This window comes from Homarus americanus, unplaced genomic scaffold (genome assembly GCF_018991925.1).
Source record: "Homarus americanus isolate GMGI-L3 unplaced genomic scaffold, GMGI_Hamer_2.0 scaffold49689, whole genome shotgun sequence".
NCBI lineage: Eukaryota > Metazoa > Arthropoda > Malacostraca > Decapoda > Nephropidae > Homarus > Homarus americanus.
Window position 1 is genome coordinate 427501 of NW_024726347.1, and position 22900 is coordinate 450400.

The following is a 22900-nucleotide window of genomic DNA, read 5'->3' on the forward strand; positions in this document are numbered from 1 at the left end:
CATTCCATTGTGTTAATGTAGATTACAGGAGTCTACTTACCCCCTCCCCCCCCCTACCCTGTTTCTATCCTCTTTTTTATCCCTCTTTCATTTCTGTCTTCTTATTTTCGCTTTTTCTTTTCCTCTTTCCTTCCTCTTTTTACCTTCCCGTTTTTCCTCCTCCTTTAGCTTCTTTCTTTTTCTTTCTCATTTTTTCCTCATCCATTATCTCCCCCTTTTCTTCCTCCTCCTTTCTCAGTTTCTTCCTCATCGCTTTCCCTTCCCCTTCGACCTTCTTTTTCTTCCCCTTCCCCTTCACCCTCCTCCATTTCTTCATCTCCCCCTCCCTCTCCCTCATGAGATGTGATCAGCGCCTCGCCTGCCGACATTGACAGCGCCCCCTGCTGTGCCTCGCCCGCTCAGGCTCTATTTTTTATCCCTTCATCGAGATTTTGTGAGAAGTTCGCCGTTTCCCTGGATCGGTCGGTAGTCCAGGTTGTAGGAGCCAGTTGTGGGATGTGTGGTGTGTGTGTGTGTTTATGGGAAGGAATGGCGTGTGTATGTGTGGGGGGGAGGGTTGTGTGTGTGTGGTGATGGGGTGTAGGAACCAGTTGTGGGATGTGGTGTGTGTGTGTGTGTGTTTATGGGAAGGAGGGAGTGTTTGTATGTGTGGGGGGAGGGGTTGGTGTGTGTGTGTGTGGGGGTGATGGGGTGTAGGAACCAGTTGTGGGATGTGTGGTGTGTGTGTTTATGGGAAGGAATGATGTGTGTATGTGGGGGGAGGGGGTTATGTGTGTGGGGTGATGGGGTGTAGGAACCAGTTGTGAGGTTGACGTGTGTGTGTGGGGGGAGGGGGTGGTTGACGTGTATGGGGGAGGAGTAATGGGGTGGGAATGAGTACAGTAGTTGAATTGAAGGAGGAAAATTGGTAGTTAGGTTAAAGCTTATTAGGTTAGGTTATATTTTTAATCTATATTTTGAACTAATACATAACAAGCCTTTGAATAGAAGAAAATAAACACCTTTGGAAGATTTTATATTTAATTAAAAGAGATACAGACAAAATTAATTCATTGTGTACTTTTCAAGATTAATCGGTTTTTCTTATAACTATCATAAAATACTGTAATTAAATTAGACGCGTTGGCATAGAAATAAATCTTATCCTAAAAAAAAAAATTAGGTTGTTGGTTTAATATTGAAAATTTGGTTTAGAATTTGGTGTTCCCTCTCGCTGGTGTCAAATGAATATAGAAAATTAATGACGATAATTGCCAATGGATATCTCAATACTCAGGGATGTAATGTTCAGTTGTTGATTTGGGGCGACTTAGAGGTGTTGTGGCGAATTGTAAGAGGTGTTGTGGCGAGTTGTAAGAGGTGTTGTGGCGAGTTGTAAGAGGTGTTGTGGCGAGTTGTAAGAGGTTGTGGCGAGTTGTAAGAGGTGTTGTGGCGAGTTGTAAGAGGTGTTGTGGCGAGTTGTAAGAGGTGTTGTGGCGAGTTGTAAGAGGTGTTGTGGCGAGTTGTAAGAGGTGTTGTGGCGAGTTGTGGTTGTGTTTACTTGTAATAGTGTTTGAACTTAATATATTGAGATTAGTTTTTTTCATTTTGTTTAATTATATTTTGTTTTTTATTTTTGTTTAATTGTATTTTTTTGTTTTTTCTTCTTTTTTCATTATTTTGTTGTTTTAATAGATATTGTACTTGAAAGAAACTATATAAAGCGTAGGGAATTATTAAGAATTTGTGTTTGATTTAAATTGGAATAATGGAAAGCAGTTAATTCAGTGAAGTGGAAAATTAACATCATTGAATATATTTTAATATGGATTAATTAGTTTTTATAACTTTATTATTATCACCTGGACAAGATTAAGTAAATTATATAATATAGAAATAAAGGTAAAGTGTATAGTAAGCGTTATAGAGTATATGGGAGTATAGAAAAATATAGGTATTATATATTCTAGGTATTTGTATATCATTGTGTATCTGTTACTTTTTGTTTGAGCGATATTATGCATACCTAGGAAAGGCATCTCAGGTATGAATAGTTAATACGTGTTGCATAATCTGGATCGTATGTTCATTCACTTTTATTATCTCAATACACACTATACATTTACATAGAAATGTACTTGTAGATGCATGCGTGAATTCCTGCCTTCATATATAGACATATTTCATCATTTTTATTTTCGTAAGACATAGACAGACATATGTAAATTCACTGATACATTTTAGGCATGTTGTGTAGGTATGTGTGTTGTTATGGTAGTAAATGTGTCCTGTGTAGCGTCAGATGTGTAGTAGTCATTTTAGGTTAAACGCTCAGGTGTTTTTTGTTTGTTTATTTCTTAGTAAATTTAAGGTATCGGATATTGTTTACATTATACCAGGTGTGAGCCTTGAGGTGATGTTAATGTAAACACGAGATCTTGTGGTAGTGGCCAGGGGCGGTGATGGTGGCCGTGTCAGTATTTTTTTTTTCCTCGGCCAGGGCGTGGAGGAGGGGAGGTCTGGAGGGCGTACTGGAGGCCAAGAATGTCACCCTGGAGGCCCTGGAAATTACCCACAAACAATTAAACCAGCCAATTCCCCAGTGTCCCGCTGTGTGCGTACTGGTTACCGGGCTTTAATGGGGCCCACCCAACCCCGCATCTGGATTCTGCAACTACGTCCGGGATTTTTGGCGCGGCCTTGCTGTGTTTTTAATGGCTCATGTACCAACGTTAATGGACGTGATCTCCGGTGTATTGTCGTCTATATAACCTATTATTCTCTGCCGCTCCTCTCTCGCCTGAAACTGTGAGGACGTTTTGGTTTGATTTGGTGGTGATGTTGGAAGTGTTTGGTTGAAGTGCCTGTGATGGTGGTTGTTATTGATTAAATGAGAGATCAAGCTTCAACAATCAGTATTTCTTAATTTATTTATTTAATTTTTTTTTTTGCGAAACTTTTATTCCAAGCATGTTCTTCCTGAGTGCCTGTGAAGGGGTTACGTAAGGTAGGCATTTTAAAAGTTAACTTGTGTCACTCTTCAGTATGCAAGCCATGACATGACATATTCATCGGGTGAGTCGTTAATAGTGTTTAATGGTCGTCCCCACAACGCTTGGTAGTCGCTCCTTGATGTAGTTTCATGGACGACATAATGATGGTCTCACATTAACAGCGATTATAAACGGTAATAAAAAGAGTACCCACTTGAAATGTCATTTTAGTTCACGTGTTTGAAGGTCAATGGAGTGACGATAGGACGCTGGCTTCTCCCCCTCGGCGTGTGTTTGTCAAGTGTCACCCAAGACGACTGTGTGTTGCATGCTTAATAGGGCGCACCTGCAGCCTCCCGTGACCACTGAGCTGCCTTAATCTGTTTTCATTATCATCCGGGCAACTCGTGTGTGTGTGTGTGTGTGTGTGTGTGTGTGTGTGTGTGTGTGTGTGTGTGTGTGTGTGTGTGTGTGTGTGTGTGTTATAAATGCTCGCTCCTGTGTTTAATGTCTTTGTATCATCGTTATTACTTTATTCATTTATAGATTTCATTAACTTTTTGGTCTCGATACCTTATACAATATTTCTCTAATTGAATGTAAATTTAACATTATCACCCGTGCTGAGAATAATAATCAATTCATTAACCTTCATTATTTAGTTACGGCTCCTTCCTCCCCCTCCATTGGTTGTGTCTATCACCTGGTGCTTACCTGGTGATGAATCCAGCACACGGTTATATTGCAGGAGAGTATATAGGACTCGTTCACCATCCTACACATATCCTCAGAGTCCTCTCCAAACTGTCGTGTAATTCCTTTAGTCCTGTTGTGTATTTTCATTGGATGAGGTGAGTGGATTATAAATTGACACGCGTGAGGGTGGAGAGCTTAAAGAAGGTGGGAGTGGGTGGTAGGTGGAGAGCTTGAAGGTGAGGTAGGTGTAGAGTTTGAGGGTGGGGTGGGTGGAAAGCTTGAGGGTGGGGTGGGTGACTGTCTGTATAGATATAGTCGTATGTATGCGACTCGGTGATAAAATACTGTATACAAAGGTTCGTAGATGGTATAATTTATCGACGTGTGTGTGTGTGTGTGTGTGTGTGTGTGTGTGTGTGTGTATCCTGACATTGGAAATATACTGTAGGAGCGTGTAGGGGATAGACAGAGGGGGTGTGAGTAGGATTGAAATAAAGGGGGGGAGGTGTTCTGTCCAATGTGGTTGATGGATAATATTTTTTTGTAAGTAATCGGAATGTGATGACGGCGTGGTGTGACTGAGGTTCTCGTGGGAATGTTATGAGAACGTTAGAGGAATCTTGGGAGAAAAATGTGTAGGCCTCTTGACAACAGCTTCGCCGCCATCCCTCTGAGCCGCCCATAGGCCTATGACACTTTCATCACTTCTTATTGACATGTGAAGGTAGCGAAGAAAGTTGGTGGATTTTTACGTGAATGGTGAAGAAAGTTGATCATTTTTTTAAGTGAATAAAGTTTATGGATTTTTACGAATAGTGAAGAAAGTTGATGAATTTTCACGTGGGTAGTGAAGAAAGTTGATGGATTTTTACGTGAATAGTGAAGAAAGTTGGATAGTGGGAAGAAGGGATAAACGTATTGGTTAAAAGGGAAGGGAAGAATGGGGATTGGAAGAAAAAAAAGACGATTGGCGAGGTTTAGGGAAAGGCGAAAAGATGATTGGAGAGAACGAAATAAACGTGATTGGAAGGAAGAAGCATAGATGATTGGAGAGGAGTGGGAGGGGGGTGCGAAAGATGATTGGAAGGGGGAAAAGTTAAGATTATTGGAGGGGAAGAGGGAAGGAAGGAAAGATGATTGGAGGAGGGAAGAGAGAGGACATGATTGCTCTAAGGAAGGAAGAGGAGGTAAGTAGGATGGAGGATGGAATAGGGATGAGGGTGGGAGGGAGGGAGGGATGGATGAGGGAAGGAGGGTGGGGGGGATAGATGAGGAAAGGTGGGTGGGCTGGATGAGGGAAGGAGAGAGGAAGGAGGGAAGGAGATAGGGATGAGGGAAGGAGAGGGGGATGATGGCTGAAGGAAAGGTGAGTGGGATGGATGAAGGAAAGAGGGAGGGACGTGGAAAGATTGGTGGGATGAATGAGGGAAGACGGAAGAGGGATGGGCGGTAAAGATGAAAGAAGGAAAAGGATAGAAGGGAAGAAGGAAATTAACATAAATTATATCGAAAATCCTCAATAATATAACTATTTAACGTAACTTAATAAAATAAGGTGAATTTTGGTGTTAAAATTGTCTTAATTAATGTGCTATAGAGACAGGACACGACCTTTACTGTGTGTGTGTGTGTGTGTGTGTGTGTGTGTGTGAAACAGAAAATCCCACGAGTTCTTTGTTTTATGAGAGAGAGAGAGAATGTTTACATCTTGGTGCGCAACTGATCACACATAAACACCTGTGGGAAGTACACCTGGTGATCCCTTCATTAATGGTGACGACGATGGTGAGGATTTAGTCCCGGGGTTAAAAGAAAGGTTAATCTATGATGGTGAATAGTGATGATATGTTGAGTATGTTGCCCCCCCTCCTCCCCCTCCCCACCCGCATCACGTATGTTGGTCATGAGGATAAAACACTAATAATAATAATAATCCTTCTTTCTTTCTCTCTCTCTCTCCTCATTCCAAATCTCTCTATTATCTCTCTCAGTTTCCCCTTCTTGTATTTTCACCTCTTACCTCTCCCCTCTCTGTTCCCTACATTCATCACCCAACTAATTATCCTCTTCACTTCACTTCTCGCTCCCTCTTTTTTATCTCGTCTTGCAGTAATTCCCGGTGATTATCTCTGCTCCCATCCCACATCACAACAATCATTGTCTAGGGTGTAATTTACCCAGAGTCTTCCCCCAAAGTTTAACATAGACTAGTCACTGTTTGGGACGTGTATCAGGGCTCTATGATTTCAACAACATAGAAACACTTATCTTTGTGTATTTTAATGTAGTAGTAGTAGTAGTAGTAGTAGTAGTAGTAGTAGTAGTAACAGTAATGGTATTTAGACGTATAAGATGACTATATAATTATACCTATTTAAAAACACTATTTGTATATAATTTAATGCTACAACATCAATAATAATAAGAATTTTAATATAACTTTGTATTTATTAATTATTTCACTATGCTTTACGCTTTTTAGTTATACAGTAGTGGTCGATCTCCTCTATAATGTTGGTTTAATTATATTTAATATTTACACCGGTGCTATTTACACTATGCTTCTTGCTTTTATTCATATTACGCTTCACCTGTTGATTATACCAGGTGTATATGGTATCTCTTGGTATTTTGTAGTTTAATTGGTACCTACTAATGATGTCTGTTGCACCTGGTCCTTGATGACGTTTCAGATATACCTGGTAGTACCTGTAATTATGATTAATGATATACCCTGATGGTGTTAAAATATACCTGGTACCTGATTTGATGGATATACCTTGATGTCACAAATATACCTTGTACTACCTGATAATTGTGATGGATATACCCCCTATTGGTGTTAGATATACCTGGTACCTGTCACCTGGTACCTGATAATTAAGGTGGAGGAGACTTTGGCCATACGAGGGTGGTGGCAGGTTAGAAGTGGTCTTAGAAAGTTAGGTTGTGGAATTGGGTCTCAGAATTAGGTCCTTGTGGGAAATTAGAAGCCACTGGAATTAGGATAGAGTGAGTTGAGAGGAAGTAGTGAGGGGAGTGGGTGGTGAGGAGGATGAGAAAGGAGTGAGGCGAGTAGAGGAGAGGTAGGGATGAGGCGATTAGGTGATGAGGAGAGTAAGGGGTGAGGAGAATGAGGAAGGAGTGAGGAGAGTGGGGGGCAGCGTGAAACACAGAAGAAGTTTAACCATCTTGAGTGGGGGTGTCTGTTAACTCCCTCCTTGTTGACATGACCTCTCACACTCGCCCCACTCCTTGTTACCAGCCTCCTCCTCCCTCCTCCTCCTCCTTATCTCTGAGGGTGCAGGTTATCTTTGCCAATAACCAAATGTCTTGGCCGTTGTTCCTCATGGAGTCCCCGCAGTTTCAGAATCATTTCGTAACCGGTCACCGTCATCTTCTTATCTGCGCCCGTAAATCTGGGGGAGGGAGGAGGGGGGGTAGGGGAGAGGGGGAAGGGAGGGGGGTAGGGGAGAGAGTATGAGCATGGTATCTCCTCAGTCTGCGTTCAGCGTGTCAATAAGGGAACATCGCGGCCTCATAGTTCGAGTAGTTAGCGGTGGTTAGCTTGTTTACCGAGGAGTTTAGAAGGGGGTAGGGGTGGAGGACGAGGAGGATGAAGGGGTGTGTGGATAGGGAGGGTAATGTGGGGGGGGGGTTAGGTTAGGTTAGGGGGAGTAACAAGCTATGGACGGCTCACCATCTTCTCCCTTCCTCTCATTCACTTGACCTCCCTCACATCTTCTCTCCTTCTACCCTCCCATCTTCTCCCTTCCTCTCATTCACTTACCTCCCTCCTATATCCATCCCTTCCTCCATCCTATCTCCTTTTCTTTCTCCCTCCTCTATCCTCCTCTTCCTCCATTCGCTTACCGCCTTCCTATCTCTTCTCTGCCCTCCCTTGAGTCTCCCATTATCCATCTATCTCTACTCCTTCACCTCCTTTCCTGTTATCTCCATCCCATCTATACTATCTATCTCACTCGCCCTTCCATCCAGTTCAACTTTTCCTTCCTTTCCATCTCGCTGAATAATCCTGTTGCTTCTTTTGCTATCCCGTCACCCTTCCACTAAGCCTTCGTTCATCCCTACCCCTCCTTCACCCCTTCCGCTCATCTCTACCCCTCCTTCACCCCTTCCGCTCATTTCTACCCCTCCTTCACCCCTCCCATGCACCTCTACCCCTCCTTCACCCCTTTCCATCCATCTCTCCTCCTTAACCCCTTCCATCCGGCTGACGGACCCAGGAACCTGTCTCTCTCCCCACTATCAGGCCAGGCGCGTTCCTGTGTGCCAATAACAAGATGTTGACTACCGTTGTGGCGTCGTTTGGTCTCATTAGGAGGGCTGTTATCTGCCGAGGTGTTTCCCTGGCTATAAACAACGCTCCGAGCCGCTCCTGCCTACCTTACCTGCCTCCTCCTCCCCCCCCCTCTCCCTCCCCCTTTCTCGGTAGTTTTATCACTTGGAGAAAATTACAAAAGTTGGGAATTCGTTTTCGTCCACCACAAATTGCATGTTTAGATGTCCGTGTGTATACTTGTCGCGTAGTGCCAAATTTCGTGATAGGCTAGGAGGGTGGGGTTGGGAGGTCAGCCAGCGTTGATTGGTTAGCAGTTTGATCCGTAAAGGCCCCCCTTTTTTTTAATGGCGATGTGATGCTTCATTTCAGGCAGAAGGAGGCACTGTACTGTAACTTAACGTATGAAGTGTCTTGTCTCATTCTACCTGTTACGTGTGTGTGTGTGTGTGTGTGTGTGTGTGTGTGTGTGTGTGTGTGTGTGTCTACCACATCTACTGTTTCTCTCCCCGTTTTTAATCTTTCCATCAACATTCGTTCTCCACTCTTCCCTCACGCCCGTTTCCCATTCCTCTCTATCTCCTTTTTCTTCTCCTTCCTCTCTTCTCTCTCATCAACCTCCTCTCCCTCCTCTCTTCTCTCCTCATCAACCTCCTCTCCTCCTCTCCCATTTAACCCTCCCCTCCTCTTCCTCTCCTCCCTCATTCCCTACTCCCATCTAACCCTCCTCCTCCCCTTCACCCATCTAACCCTCCTCCCCTCCCTTCCCCATCTCCCCTCCTCCCTCCCCCTCCCCTCCACCCCTCCTCCCCTCCCTTCACCCCTCCTCCCCTCCCCTCCCCCCTCCCCTCCCCCCTCCTCCCTCCACCCTCCTCCTCCTGCCCCTCCCCCACCCATCTAACCCCCCATCTTTATTACCCCAGTTATCTGTACAAGGTTGTCATGCTCGCGTGTCGATAGGTGTAATAAATACCTTCTAAGATCTGCCGGAGCTGGAAATTACTTGTGTCGCTCAAATTTACCTTCAACTTGCTTCATAAATTAGCTCTCAGGCTACACTAACTGCGGGGTTTCAGTTTTCATACGCGCTATTAATTGCCTGTCGGCGGCTCGGGCGGTGGTAGGATGACCGAAGGTGGGAGAGGATGGCTGGTTGGTACGGCACGTGGTGGAGTGTGTATAGGGGGATGTTCTTTATAGTACTAATAGATTAAGTCGAGGGAGGGAGGGAGGGTGTAAATGACTCAATGTATTTAAGAATTACATGGAGAAGTCTCTCTCTCTCTCTCTCTCTCTCTCTCTCTCTCTCTCTCTCGTGTAGATGCCACAAGACAAGCGGCTGTCAGGTCAGAGAAGATAAAGATGGCGTTAAACACGTCAACACACCACTGACCACCGTGTTACCATAATGAGCGGTTTTGTTTACCACTCCCCGTGTGTGTGTGTGTGTGTGTGTGTGTGTTCACCTCAATGGCACTTAGTAATGGTGTCAAGGAAGGAGAATAGTGAGGAAGGATAGCATGTATGGTGAAGCAGTGGTGAGGAAGGATAGCATGTATGGTGAGGAAGGATAGCATGTATGGTGAGGAAGGATAGCATGTATGGTGATGAAGGATAGCATGTAAGGTGAGGAAGGATAGCATGTATGGTGAGGAAGGATAGCATGTATGGTGATGAAGGATAGCAGCATGTACGGTGAGGAAGGATAGCATGTATGGTGATGAAGGATAGCATGTATGGTGAGGAAGGGTAGCATGTATGGTGAGGAAGGGTAGCAGCATGTATGGTGAAGAAGACACCCCACCTCCTTCACCCCTCCCACGGTCAACACTGGGCGGGGTCTCGGGTCGGGCCATACGTTAATTCCTAACTGGCACGATTGTTCCTCCAGATACCCCGAGTGAGTTAGGACGTGGCTTCTGGTCTCCTTTTGGCGTGTCTGTGTGTGTGTGTCGCCAGGGATGTCCAGTCTGGCCATCTCTCTGCTGGCCCACAACCTTTCGTGCGGTGTTTGAGGTGTTTATCCTAGTGTGTGTGTGTGTGTGTGTGTGTGGACTCTCTCTCTCTCCTGTGATGTTGGGGTTGACGCGAGGCCCCCTTCCTCACAGGTGCTCTCAGGAAACACTTCTAAGAGCTGAAGTTCCTCTGATGTTCTGCCACTGAGTAAAAAAGTCCCATACGTTTGTTGTCTTACAGAGCGAGAGAGGCTTTGAAGGCTAAAGGAGAGAGAGAGAGAGAGAGAGAGAGAGAGAGAGAGAGAGAGAGAGAGACACACACACACACACACACACACACACACACACACACACACACACACACACACACACACACACACACACACACACCTCTCTCTCCATCCTCGACATATCAAATCTCTCCCTCCCCAAAAAAAAAATCAAATAAAATAAATCAAATAAATTAATTAAAGCATCAACATGTAGAGGTTCTGTTACTGCTGCTGTTACTCCTAGACAATACACGGGACATACAACTACTACACCACAGCCTTGGAGGTGTGAATATTGTCTCGGTTTCAGGAGGGGGAAGGGGTGGATAGGGAATAATAAAGGAAGGGGATGGATAGGGAAAGATAAAGGGGAAGGGGGTGGATAGGGAAAGATAAAGGGGAAGGGGGTGTAGAGGGAAATATGAGGGAAGGGGGAAGGAAGGAAAAAAGAGAGAGAGGTGGGAGACGGTGGGTGTGTTGTATAGGTGAAGTAGGAAGAGAAGAGGAGAGGAGGAATTGGGAAGGAGGAAAGAAGAGGGGATGAAACAGTCTATTGTCGTATCTACTCCGTATATCTTTTGATTTTTTTCTCTCTCTCTCTCTCTCTCATCCTTTGATTGCTTTCCCGATCACATTGATTATTGCTCCTAGCGTGTCTCTCTCTCCACTGCATTTTTTTTCTTTTTATCGAGGACTCTCTCTCTCTCTCTCTCTCTCTCTCTCTCTCTCTCTCTCTCTCTCTCTCTCTCTCTCTCGTAGCCTTTATTCTATCCTTAACTTTTTTAGCTTTTGATACTTGATGTTTATAAGTGATGGTGGATGTTTATAGATGGTAGTGGATGTTTATAAGTGATGGTGGATGTTTATAGATGGTAGTGGATGTTTATAGGTGATGGTGGATGTTTATAGATAGTAGTGGATGTTTATAGGTGATGGTGGATAGGTGATGGTGGATGGTTGTTTATAGATGGATGTTTATAGGTGATGGTGGATGTTTATAGATGTAGTGGATGTTTATAAGTGATGGTGGATGTTTATAGATGGTAGTGGATGTTTATAAGTGATTGTGGATGTTTATAGATGGTAGTGGATGTTTATAAGTGATGGTGGATGTTTATAGATGGTAGTGGATGTTTATAAGTGATGGTGGATGTTTATAGATGGTAGTGGATGTTTATAAGTGATGGTGGATGTTTATAGATGGTAGTGGATGTTTATAAGTGATGGTGGATGTTTATAGATGGTAGTGGATGTTTATAAGTGATGGTGGATGTTTATAGATGGTAGTGGATGTTTATAAGTGATGGTGGATGTTTATAGATGGTAGTGGATGTTTATAAGTGATGGTGGATGTTTATAGATGGTAGTGGATGTTTATAAGTGATGGTGAATGTTTATAGATGGTAGTGGATGTTTATAAGTGATGGTGGATGTTTATAGATGGTAGTGGATGTTTATAAGTGATGGTGGATGTTTATAGATGGTAGTGGATGTTTATAAGTGATGGTGGATGTTTATAGATGGTAGTGGATGTTTATAAGTGATGGTGAATGTTTATAGGTGGTAGTGGATGTTTATAGGTGATGGTGGATGTTTATAGATGGTAGTGGATGTTTATAGGTGATGGTGGATGTTTATAGGTGATGTTGATTAATGATGTTCTCCAGGTTTTGTAGTTTCAGTGTCAGTTCCTTTATAAGTAATAACTAATACGGTTGGTCTGTGGTATGCAAATTACTGTGTTATATAATCTGTGTTTTACTGTGTTATATAATCTGTGTTTTACTGTGTCATAATCTGTTTTACTGTGTTATAATCTGTTTTACTGTGTTATAATCTGTGTTTTACTGTGTCATAATCCGTGTTTTACTGTGTTATAATCTGTGTTTTACTGTGTTATAATCTGTGTTTTACTGTTATAATCTGTTTTACTGTGTCATAATCTGTGTTTTACTGTGTTATAATCTGTGTTTTACTGTGTCATAATCTGTGCTGTGTTTGGTGTTTCATGCTGTTCAGGTTGTTGTTTATACAGAATATTATCCTCCCTATTCTGCCAAGACAGTCAGGGTCGTGTTGGGTCTAGTGTGAGGGTTGCCTACATCAGTTTACGCTAGGGTAGGTTAGGTTAGGTTAGGTTAGGTTAGGTTAGGTTTATTTATTTTAATTAATATTGAATTATGAGAGTTACGTCAATGTTACGTTAGTTTGGTTAGTGCTAGGTTAGGTTAGTTTGGTTAATGCTAGGTTAGGTTAGGTTAGTTTGGTTAATGTCATGTTAGGTTAGTCTGGTTAATGTTATGTTAGGTTAGTTTGGTTAATGCTATGTTAGGTTAGTTTGGTTAATGCTAGGTTGGAGTTGGTTAGTTTGGTTAATGTTATGTTAGGTTGGTTTGGTTAGTGCTAGGTTGGAGTTGGTTTGGTTGGTGCTGGGTTAGGTTAGTTTTGGTTAATGCTGGGTTAGGTTAGGTTAGTCTGGTTAATGTCATGTTTGGTTAGTGCTAGGTTAGGTTAGTTTGGTTAATGCTAGGTTAGGTTAGGTTAGTTTGGTTAATGTCATGTTAGGTTAGTCTGGTTAATGTTATGTTAGGTTAGTTTGGTTAATGCTATGTTAGGTTAGTTTGGTTAACCCCTTGTGTACTGGGTCCCTTCTGGGCTGAATAAAATCGTCTGACGTCGGCCAAATAAAATATTAAACATGGCGTTCTCTTAGTGAAGAGGTTAGTGGAGATTAATAATGTTGGGATAGGATAGGTTAAGTTAAGTCAGGTGAGGATAGGATAGGTTAAGTCAGGTTAGGTTAGGTTAAATCAGGTTATGTTAGGCTAGGTTAAGTCAGGATAGGATAGGTTAGGTTAAGCCAGGTTAGGATAGGTTAAGTCAGGTTAGGTTAGGTTAGATTAAACTAGGATATGTTAGGTTAGGTTAAGTCAGGTTAGGTTAGGTTAGGTTAGGTTAGATTAGATTAAACTAGGATATGTTAGGTTAGGTTAGTTAAAGTTAGCTTGTGTGTTATGATCATTACTGGTATTGTTTTATTTTTCTTCTGTTGGTTTATACATACAATCGTTATTTATTTATTATATTTTATTTATTCCGTGTATGTACATATTGACCAGCCATGGCGACAGTACACATCCCTAACACAGCTCAACCTTCACGAGACACCAGTGTGTACCATCCATGACCAGGTGTTGGGCACCATTTAGACAGTCATGTATGGCCTCAGGTGTACATAACACGTGTCATACCTCTATGTTAAGGAGACGCAGTATACAGTACACCCAGTGGAATAATTGCAACCTATGAATTAATTATCATCTGCTAAAAATTAATTGGTTTTATGGCAATTTTCTTTCAAGTAGATCATATAAAAATGTCTTGAGAAAATAATTTCGTAAAAAATTATTATAAAAAAATAACTGACTTTTCCAACAGCGGTGTTTATTAACTTGAGGTTACTTGTGGAACAGCTGTAGTGAGTTGTATCTCACTTTTCGATGACGTTTATTTTAAAACTTTACGGAACACTAGACGGTGTTATTGTTTGAGACCAATGTTGTTTATAATTTTCAAACATGCAATTAATTGTTCACATACAAGTAAAAAGTGTGTGTGTGTGTGTCTGTACGTTCACACACACACACACACAGCTTAATAAGAAAACTCTTTATATATATATATACACACACACACACACACACACACACACACACATATATACACACACAGAGCCGAACAACTTTTAAAGACAGTGTCGTGGGTCATTTTCTGATACGACTGTTTTTTTCTGCTGTGTTTTATACCTGAGTATATTTTTTTCTTTCTTTGTGCTGTGAAACAACTCACGTATGGCTGGACAGAGAGAGAAAATAGTGACAGTCGACAGTATCATCTCTGACGACTGACTGCGCATATTTTGTCTTTTTGAAAATTTAGACTTTTTTTTTTTACATAATTTTTAGTCTCTATTCAGATTTTTTCTCTTAATTCAGCAACAATATTTGGGTATATATATGTTAAGTTTGATAGGGGAAAATAATTACAGGTACAGATTGGTAATAGTGTTAAATTTAGTACCGGCTGGCTTAGTAGTAGCTACTACTACTACTACTACTACTACTACTAATAATAATAATAATAATAATAATAATAAACACATAATAATAAATAATAATAATAATAACAACAATTTCCAGGACATTTTTTTTGGTCGGTGTTAGAGTGAAGAAAAAGGCTTAATGTACCAGCGGCGTCAGTAATTATAACTTGATGAGGTTTTCATTGACTCGCATGAATCGTGGAGAAGTGAGAACAATAGGAAGATCGTGATGGTGGTGATACGAGTGTCGGTGGGAGCCGCTAAGGAGGGAGTGAGAGGCCGGAAGGAGGGCGTGGGAGGCTGGGAGGAGGGAAGAAGAGGCATGGAGGAGGAAGTCAAAGGCATAAAGAAGGGAGGGAAGGAGAGAGACAGTGAAGGAGAACGGAGGGAAGCAGTGGAGGGAGGGAGGGAGAAATGCAGATGAGAAGGAAGAGAGTCAGGGGAGGATGGAATCATGGGAGTAGGGCGGAAGGGAGAAGGAAGACGGGAGGTGGGAGAAGAATGAAGCAGGTAGAAGGGGGGTGAGAGACAGAGAAGGTGGGGAAAGGGGGAGAGGCATTAGATAAGGTAGGGGGAAAGACAAGGGAGATGAGGAGAGCAGAAGGTAGGGGAGGTAAGAGAGATGAAGGAGGAGAGGATAAGGAAGATGAAGGAGGAGGTGTGGAGGCATGTGGGTTACATTCCTGTGGTGTAGGCTGGCAGGTTGACCCGTAGTGGCCTGGTTACCTTCCCTCTCCTCCAACTCTATCTCACCATCTCCCTCTTTTATCCCACTATCTCCCTCCTTTATCTCACCATCTCCCTATCACCACCTCCACCACTATCTCCTACACCCCCCTCTCACTATCTCATGCTTATTTCTATTCACTTGCGTAATATAGCCTTTGTATAGCCCATTTCTATATAACCAATGGATAATTAATGTATATTTTTATTTACTGATATTTTGTTTATATAATTTGGTATATGTTAAATATAATGTGAGATATAAATCACCAGTAAGAGCGAGAGACATGTGGATTCATTCTTCCAAGTTGTATCTTGACTCAGGTAGAAGTAATTTTGTCACACGTCTGAAGTTGTGCTCGTGAGGGATGTTACAAAAACTCTGCTGGTGGATTTTTAGGTTTGTTTTCACGTTTTTGTATGTTACGTAAAGTTAGCATTATCGTTTCCGTTGTTTGTGGGTTCAGAAGGACATTGTACAGGGGTGTTCCGTTGGTTTGATCACCACATAAAACCCCCCTTCACCATTGTAACAAGAGATTTTGACACCCAGGTCAAGCTACAGTGTCCAGGTTCATTCATATCTTCATAACTATAGCCTTAAAGGTTAGGTTAGGTCAGGTCAGGTCAGGTCAGGTTAGGTTAGGTTAGGTTAGGTTAGGTTAGATTAGATTAGATTAGATTAGATTAGATTAGGTTTGGTTTGGTTAAGTGATTTGGTCAAGCACGTGAAAGATTATATACTCTGATTATTTCCTCATCTCTGGTACTTCGCTGCGGGACGCCTCTGACGAAAAGACAAGTTTGATTTGGAATGTTAATATATTCATTGACCGACCAAAACAGGTTGGTTTGTGTTGACAAGGAAGACTATAGAAGGATAACACGAGCAAGGCATACAGTCGTAAGCTTTACAATAAGAATACAGTATATACATACATACATACATACATACATACATACATACATACATACATACATACATACATACATACATACCAGGGCATAATACCAAAAATCTGTATACATTAACATACGAACACAATTATACTTGCTTGCACTTCCTCCTCCCTTCACATGTAAATAAGAATCAGATTATGAAAATGAGAGAGAGAGAGAGGATGAATAGATAGAGAAAGGAAGGAAGGAAGGAAGGAAGAGAGAGAGAGAGCAGATGGTGAGGGATTGAGGTAGGAGAAGGACAGGTAAAGTGGGTATCGGTGTAGGATAGCGAGGTGCTGTAATGAGGACTGTGTCAGGTGTGCTCGGAATGCTGACTGGAATTCCCGATGAGTAACGGTGGCGATATTGACAAATGATAGGCCGGTGTGGGTCCAGAACTCCTCAGGCCAAGGTAGGTAGTGGGTGGGATTCTTGGGGTAGGTGGTGGTAGTGGGTGGGATTCTTGGGGTAGGTGGTGGTAGTGGGTGGGATTAACTTGGGGTGGAGTGGTGGTAGTGGGTGGGATTCTTGGGAATTGGGTGGTGAGCTTCGGTGGGTGGGATTCTTGGGGTAGGTGGTGGTGAGTGGGTGGGATTCTTGGGGTGGGTGGTGGTGGTGGGTGGGATTCTTGGGTGGAGTGGTGGTAGTGGGTGGGATTCTTGGGGGTGGAGTGGTGGTAGTGGGGTGGGATTCTTCCGGTGGAGTGGTGGTAGAATTGGGTGGGATTCTTGGGGTGGAGTGGTGGTGGTGGGTGGCATTCTTGGGGTGGTGGTGGTAGTGGGTGGGTTCTTGGGGTGGAGTGGTGGTGGTGGGTGGGATTCTTGGGGTGGGTGGTGTGGTAGTGGGTGGGTTCTTGGGGTAGATGGCGGTAGGTGGGTTAGGTTCTTGGGTAGGTGGTGGTAATTAGATTGGGATTATTGGGTGGGTGGTGGTAGTGCGTTAGGTTCTTGGGGTGAGTGGTGGTAGTGGTTGGGTTCTTGGGATGGATTCTGGTGGTGGGTGGATTCTTGGGGTAGGTGGTGGTAGTGGGTGGGATTCTTAGGGTGGAATTAATTGGTAGTGGGTGGGATTCTTGGGGTGGGTGGTGTTGGTAGTGGTTGGGATTATTGGGGTGGGTGAATGGTATTAGGTGGGATTCTTGGGGTAGGTGGTGGTGGGTGGGATTCTTGGGGTGGAGTTAATTGGTAGTGGGTGGGATTCTTGGGATTGGGTGGTGGTAGTGGGTGGGATTCTTGGGGTGGGTGGTGGTAGTAGTGGGTGGGATTCATGGCAGGGGTAGGTGGGGTGGTAGTGGTTGGGATTATTGGAGTTGGAATTGATTGGTGGGTAGTGGGTGGGATTCTTGGGGTAGATGGTGGTAGTGGGTGGGATTCTTGGGGTAGGTGGTGGTAGTGGGTGGGATTCTTGGGGATAGATTCTGGTAGTGGGTGGGATTCTTTGGGTAGATGGTGGAAGTGGGTGGGATTCTTGGGGTAGATGGTGGTAGTGACCTCTTTCCATTTTCCCTCAATTTTTTCCATCCCCTTCTACTCATCTCCGTCTGCCTTCTTCATTGCCATACTTTCCTCCCCATCTCCTGTTTCACCACTTCAATCTCCCTATCCCTACCACTGCTTGTCCTTTTCTCCCCACCCTCTTCCCATTCCTCTTCACCCCCATCTCCGTTCCCCAGGTGGGCGCCCTCACACACCTTACTAATTGACAGCCGCGTAAGGCCCGGTAAAAGGTGTAGCCGCTGGAGAATCTCGGGAACTTAGTGCGGGGTGTTCTTATCGAAGGCATCACCGCTATCATTATCAGTTGCCGCTGTAACCCTAAAGCCATTGTTGTCCCTGCCTCCCATCACCGAGTTCCTGGCGCTCTTTTTATTTATTTTTAATCTATGTGTGTTTGTTGTGTGTGTGTTGTGTTATGTGTGCAGTTTAATTATATTAGGATAGTTATCCATATTTAATTTGAAATAGAAAATAAGATAACTTAATCCATATTTGGTAAGACTGTCATTTTCGTTTCGAGGCTCATTCGGTTGAATATCCCTATATAGCGTGTTTATATATATTTTGATGTCTGTGTACAGTACAGTCAGCAAAAAAACGTTCTGCACCCCTTGGTCTGATGGCCTCTGTAACGATCACTGACTGAGGCCAAGTTAATTTGGTAAGGTTGGTATTTCTGGTTGTGTGATGCATTGTATAACCAGTATGATGTATTTCTTATATCACATATAGTTAATACAGAGAAATTAACAGGAATCACCCACGTAAATGAGTGTTGTTCAGAATTCTTGGTCCGGTGTGTCATATTGTATAACATAAAGGTGCAGAAATTTTTTTTTTTGACTGTACGTTAATGTGTTGAGGGATATGTGAAGTGAGCACGGGGATGTACGGGTATACTTGCTAGTTGTCCATCATTATTAAACAATACACCTCGAGGGCAGGTAGTGTTGGTGAGTGCAGGCATGCGTGCTTGCATACCTGCTATCTTGCACTCGCTCTTGTTAACGCTTCAGTTATTCTGATGTGCCTGTTGGCCTGTTCTGACTGTGAAGTGCTGCCGATGTATGTATCTGTAGCGGCAGCTCTCCGTTCCATTGTACCAATTTACTGAATCATTTATATCCCGTACATTCTGCCCAAAATTCATCTACATATGTTCCCATATATGTACAGTATTATTCATTTCTCAATATCTACCGTAGTCTGTTCCCAGAATTGGCTTTATATTTTTCCCGGATTTGGGAAAGTTAGAATTACATCGATATCACATGAGTACGATATCACAGTGATGATATCTTGGAAAATGTTCAGGTCGAGGTGTGGCGCTGTTATAGCTCTTCTTAGGATTGTTTAAGTCATATCCAAATTTTTCTTATTATAATTTTTATTTTATTAGTATTGTAAAAGTTGAATATTTCAATTTCTTCAACGGTGTTTTTAATTAAGTTTATATTTTTGAGGCATTGTGTTAAATTCTTTTTGTCTTTCCCTCCATAGCTGGCGTGATCGACGGGCGTACAACAACTCTAGGGTAAGTTGAGTGACGTTTTCATTTCACCGTTTTACCTGCCCTGCCAGCCTCACCTTTCACCCGTGAAGGCCTTACCATGCCCCAATTCCCACTCTGTAAACCTGCTCTTGCAATGTCCATATCTCACTCCCTCTCCCTCCCTCCCTCCTGCCCTCTTTCCTCTTCCTTCTCATCCTGTTCCCTAGGTTAAATGGGCTCTTCCTTCGTCTCCTCTTACTCCATCTCCTCTTCCTCCCTCTCCTCTTCCTTGACTTTGAGTGACTGAGGTTTAGGTTATATTTCTTGACCTCAGTAATACAGTAACTATGTTAATTTGGGTTAGATATTGACCCAAGTACATTGTTGGATCGCTTTATGTGTAGTTAGGTTAGGTTTAGGTTTAGGGAGGTTTGTTTTATGTTATTTAAATGTTTTATTCCGCCTGACCTTAGAGGGATTCTGGTCATCACATTAATAAGAAAGACAAATGTTATGGAGTTTTAAATTTATTGCTGTAAATGACCAAAGTAATGTGTTGTGTACAAAATACAAATAAACATTAGAAAATATTGATTATTATAGGGAACAAAAGATGTAAAATAAATTGTAGTTATAGATGTGAAACAAGAAAAAAGTTATAAAATAAACACTGAAATAAATCGTGTTGTTGTTGGTGCCCAAAAGACTGGGCCCCAAGTGTCCTCAATCAACACCAAGAGGCCAAAGAACCCAAACCATCAACAAAACAACCAGACCTTAAATAATGAACCTCAGGGGGTACAAATGTGATAAGATTGTCAGTCCTATTCACTAGTGTGTTTACAGGGGTTCGTCATGTAAACATCCCACAAATCATTATCATTGGTGTATTTGTTTTAATATTGTTTTAATCTGATTCCATAATATGTTTGCTATTGCGAGTTTACTTCTGTCGAATGTAAACAAACACAGGGCTGCCACACTGCACAAAACCTAACGACCCCCCAGTAAACGCCCTAGTGAAGGGGACTGTATCTTCGGGTGACCACTGACTACTGTACGACCACCATCCAAAAGGTGAAGTCACCCGCCAGGTATGAAAGTGAATCAGGAAGATGATAGTGAACCAAGGGTGCTGGGAGTGAACCAGTAAGGATGGAAGTGAATCAGCGAGGGTGGGAGTAAACCAGCGAGGATGGGAGTGAACCAAGGGTGCTGGGAGTGAACCAGTAAGGATGGAAGTGAATCAGTGAGGGTGGGAGTAAACCAGCTAGGATGGGAGTGAACCAAGGATGCTGGGAGTGAACCAGTAAGGATAGAAGTGAATCAGTGAGGGTGGGAGTAAACCAGCTAGGATGGGAGTGAACCAAGGGTGCTGGGAGTGAACCAGTAAGGATGGAAGTGAATCAGTGAGGGTGGGAGTAAACCAGCTAGGATGGGAGTGAACCAAGGATGCTGGGAGTGAACCAGTAAGGATAGAAGTGAATCAGTGAGGGTGGGAGTAAACCAGCTAGGATGGGAGTGAACCAAGGATGCTGGGAGTGAACCAGTAAGGATAGAAGTGAATCAGTGAGGATGGGAGTGAACCAGCTAGGATGGGAGTGAATCATTTTTTTCTAAGATAATAAGTGTAAAATGAAGGTGTGGCTTTGTTGGAGGGAGTGGGAAAGAAATTACAAAACCAAATCTTCAATCAAAGGCTGTTGTAGTTCACGTGTAATTTTTCCCTTCATTATCCTTAAAAAAAGCAAGAAAGATCCTGCTGCTTTTTCTCGTCAGTATATCACAGCGACGCAGACAAAGCAAAGAAAAATTCCTCCGCGTGATAAACCTCCATTTTTCTGATTATTTTTTCCTTTACATAGTTAGTGGAGAGAGACCCTCTAATGTAGGGCTGTGGTAACTAGGTCAGGTCAGGTCAGGTCAGGTCAGTAAATTTAGGAGAACTAGGTAAATTGATACATCAGAAACGACCTAACCATTATAGTTTTAGTCTTATAGTGATGATATCTCCCAACAGTTGTCAGAAATATCCTGTAATCGTCGGAATCTCCTGGTTTCATCCTTGTTAAGAATTCCACATTTTATTTTGACATGTTTTAGTGATGTGTCAGAGGGGTGTCAGCTGGCAAGGTGATGATGGAAGGGTGTCAGCTGGAGTAAGATGGGGTAGGAAGAATGTCAGGTGGGGTGGGTTTAGGTGTGTCAGCTGGAGTCGGTTTGGTTGGGGGCGGTGTCAGGTGGGGTTAGATGGGTGTCAGCTCAGCTGGAGCAAGGTGGGATTGGAGGGATGTGAGGTGGAGTCGGCTTAAGTAAGGTGTCAGAGTGTGTCAGTTGGAGTAAGGTGGGGTCAGAGGTGTCAACTGGACTTAAGTGGGGTCAGAGGTGTCAGCTGGACTAAGGTGGGATCAGATGGGTGTCAGCTGGAGTAAGGTGGGGTCAGAGAGGTGTCAGCTAGAGTAAGGTGGGATCAGATGGATGTCAGCTGGACACAGGTGTGGTTGGGGTTGTCAGGTGGGGTCGGAGAGATGTCAACAAGAGTCAGGAGGGGTCAAATGGGGAGTCAGATGGGGTCGGGATTGTCAGGTATGGTAAGAGAGGTGTCAGGTGGGGTTGGGGTTGTCAGTTGGGGGTCAAAGGTGTGTCAGCCGTAGTCAAGTGGGGTCAAAGAAGTGTCAGTTTGGAGTCAGGGGAATCGAGGTTGTCAGGTGGGGTTAGAGAGGTATCAGCTGGAGTCAAACGTGTCAGGTGGGGTCAGAGAGGCGTCAGCTGGAGTCAAACGTGTCAGGTGTGGTAAGAGAGGTGTCAGCTAGTAAAGCCTAAATGAAAGAAAATGGTTATAGTACAGTATATCACCTAGCAATATCTAGCAAAACAAATTGGATTTATTAGATAGAATTAACTTCCCGAAACTATAACTACATACACATTTCTTAACTGCTGCTATAACTTTACTCATCAGGAATGTGAGGAGCGCTGAAGTCATGGAGTCTCAACAACGCCCATACACCATCGGGGGCGTCAAACTGATGTTCCCCGTCAAACCTTACCCATCCCAGATGGCCTTGATGTCACAGGTGAGTACTGACAGAAGGGTCGTGTCACATTCTGGTAGATCACTCCTTCGGTAGTTGCATGCAGGGTGCAGGGGAGGACGCGAAGGTGGAGCACAAGGTAGTGGAGTCAGAGTGAGAAAAGATTATGACTTGGGGGGGGGGGGAAGTTTGATTACAGTAATGTGGATTTCATTAGGTTTCTGGGAGACAAGTAGAAAAAGGACATCTTGACATCATTCATTTAGATGATTATAGAAATTTACACTGGTTTGAGAAGTAACCTATGATTATGTAGTTGAAGGATTACATGGTTCAGGGGCAGATATTCGCTGGAATTTAAAAGCCCAGACTGTATCCTGGACAGGTCAGTGATGGGTAAGGAGTTTTCGTCAAAATTGTTTCCTTCATTGTATAGCATATGGATGAATCCGACCTAAGTGCTGAGAATGTTAGTCTCTCTACCATGCAGGGGTATGTTGGTCTCACCTGATGACAAATTTTGCTGTGCAGAGGAATAAATACAAATCTTCCTGGTGATGTACTGTATTATGCTTTTCTCCATTGTCCTGTCATACAAAAGTTAAAAATACATATTAATGTTTTTTGAGAGTTTTTGTGTTATATCTATTGTGTGTAAATGTGAATGTAGTTGAGGGTAATAGTAAATGAAATGATAGGATCAGTCACAACCAAGCAAAGGACACACAGTATAGAAATGTGACATTGGTGGCCGAGCAGACTTCATTGCTGCCTTGGGATGTGGATGTCAATTGAGCTCTAGTTAAACCTCACAAGGAAGTAGTAGTAGTAGTAGTAATCATGCTAGCTATTGGGGGAGGCTGGAGGCCACATTTAAAAAGAAAACCGGAAAAAAAAGATCATGCTAGCCAT

General features: G+C 43.0%; 1 protein-coding gene across 1 annotated transcript in view; it reads left to right on the forward strand.

Moving 5' to 3' along the window:
* Positions 1–22900, forward strand: part of LOC121865613 — an 83399-nt gene that overhangs the window by 58093 nt on the left and 2406 nt on the right. The window contains exons 2-3 of the mRNA XM_042365135.1: positions 18962–18995; positions 21916–22030. Coding sequence (XP_042221069.1) covers positions 18962–18995; positions 21916–22030 — 149 coding nt within the window. The remainder of the gene's footprint in view (positions 1–18961; positions 18996–21915; positions 22031–22900) is intronic.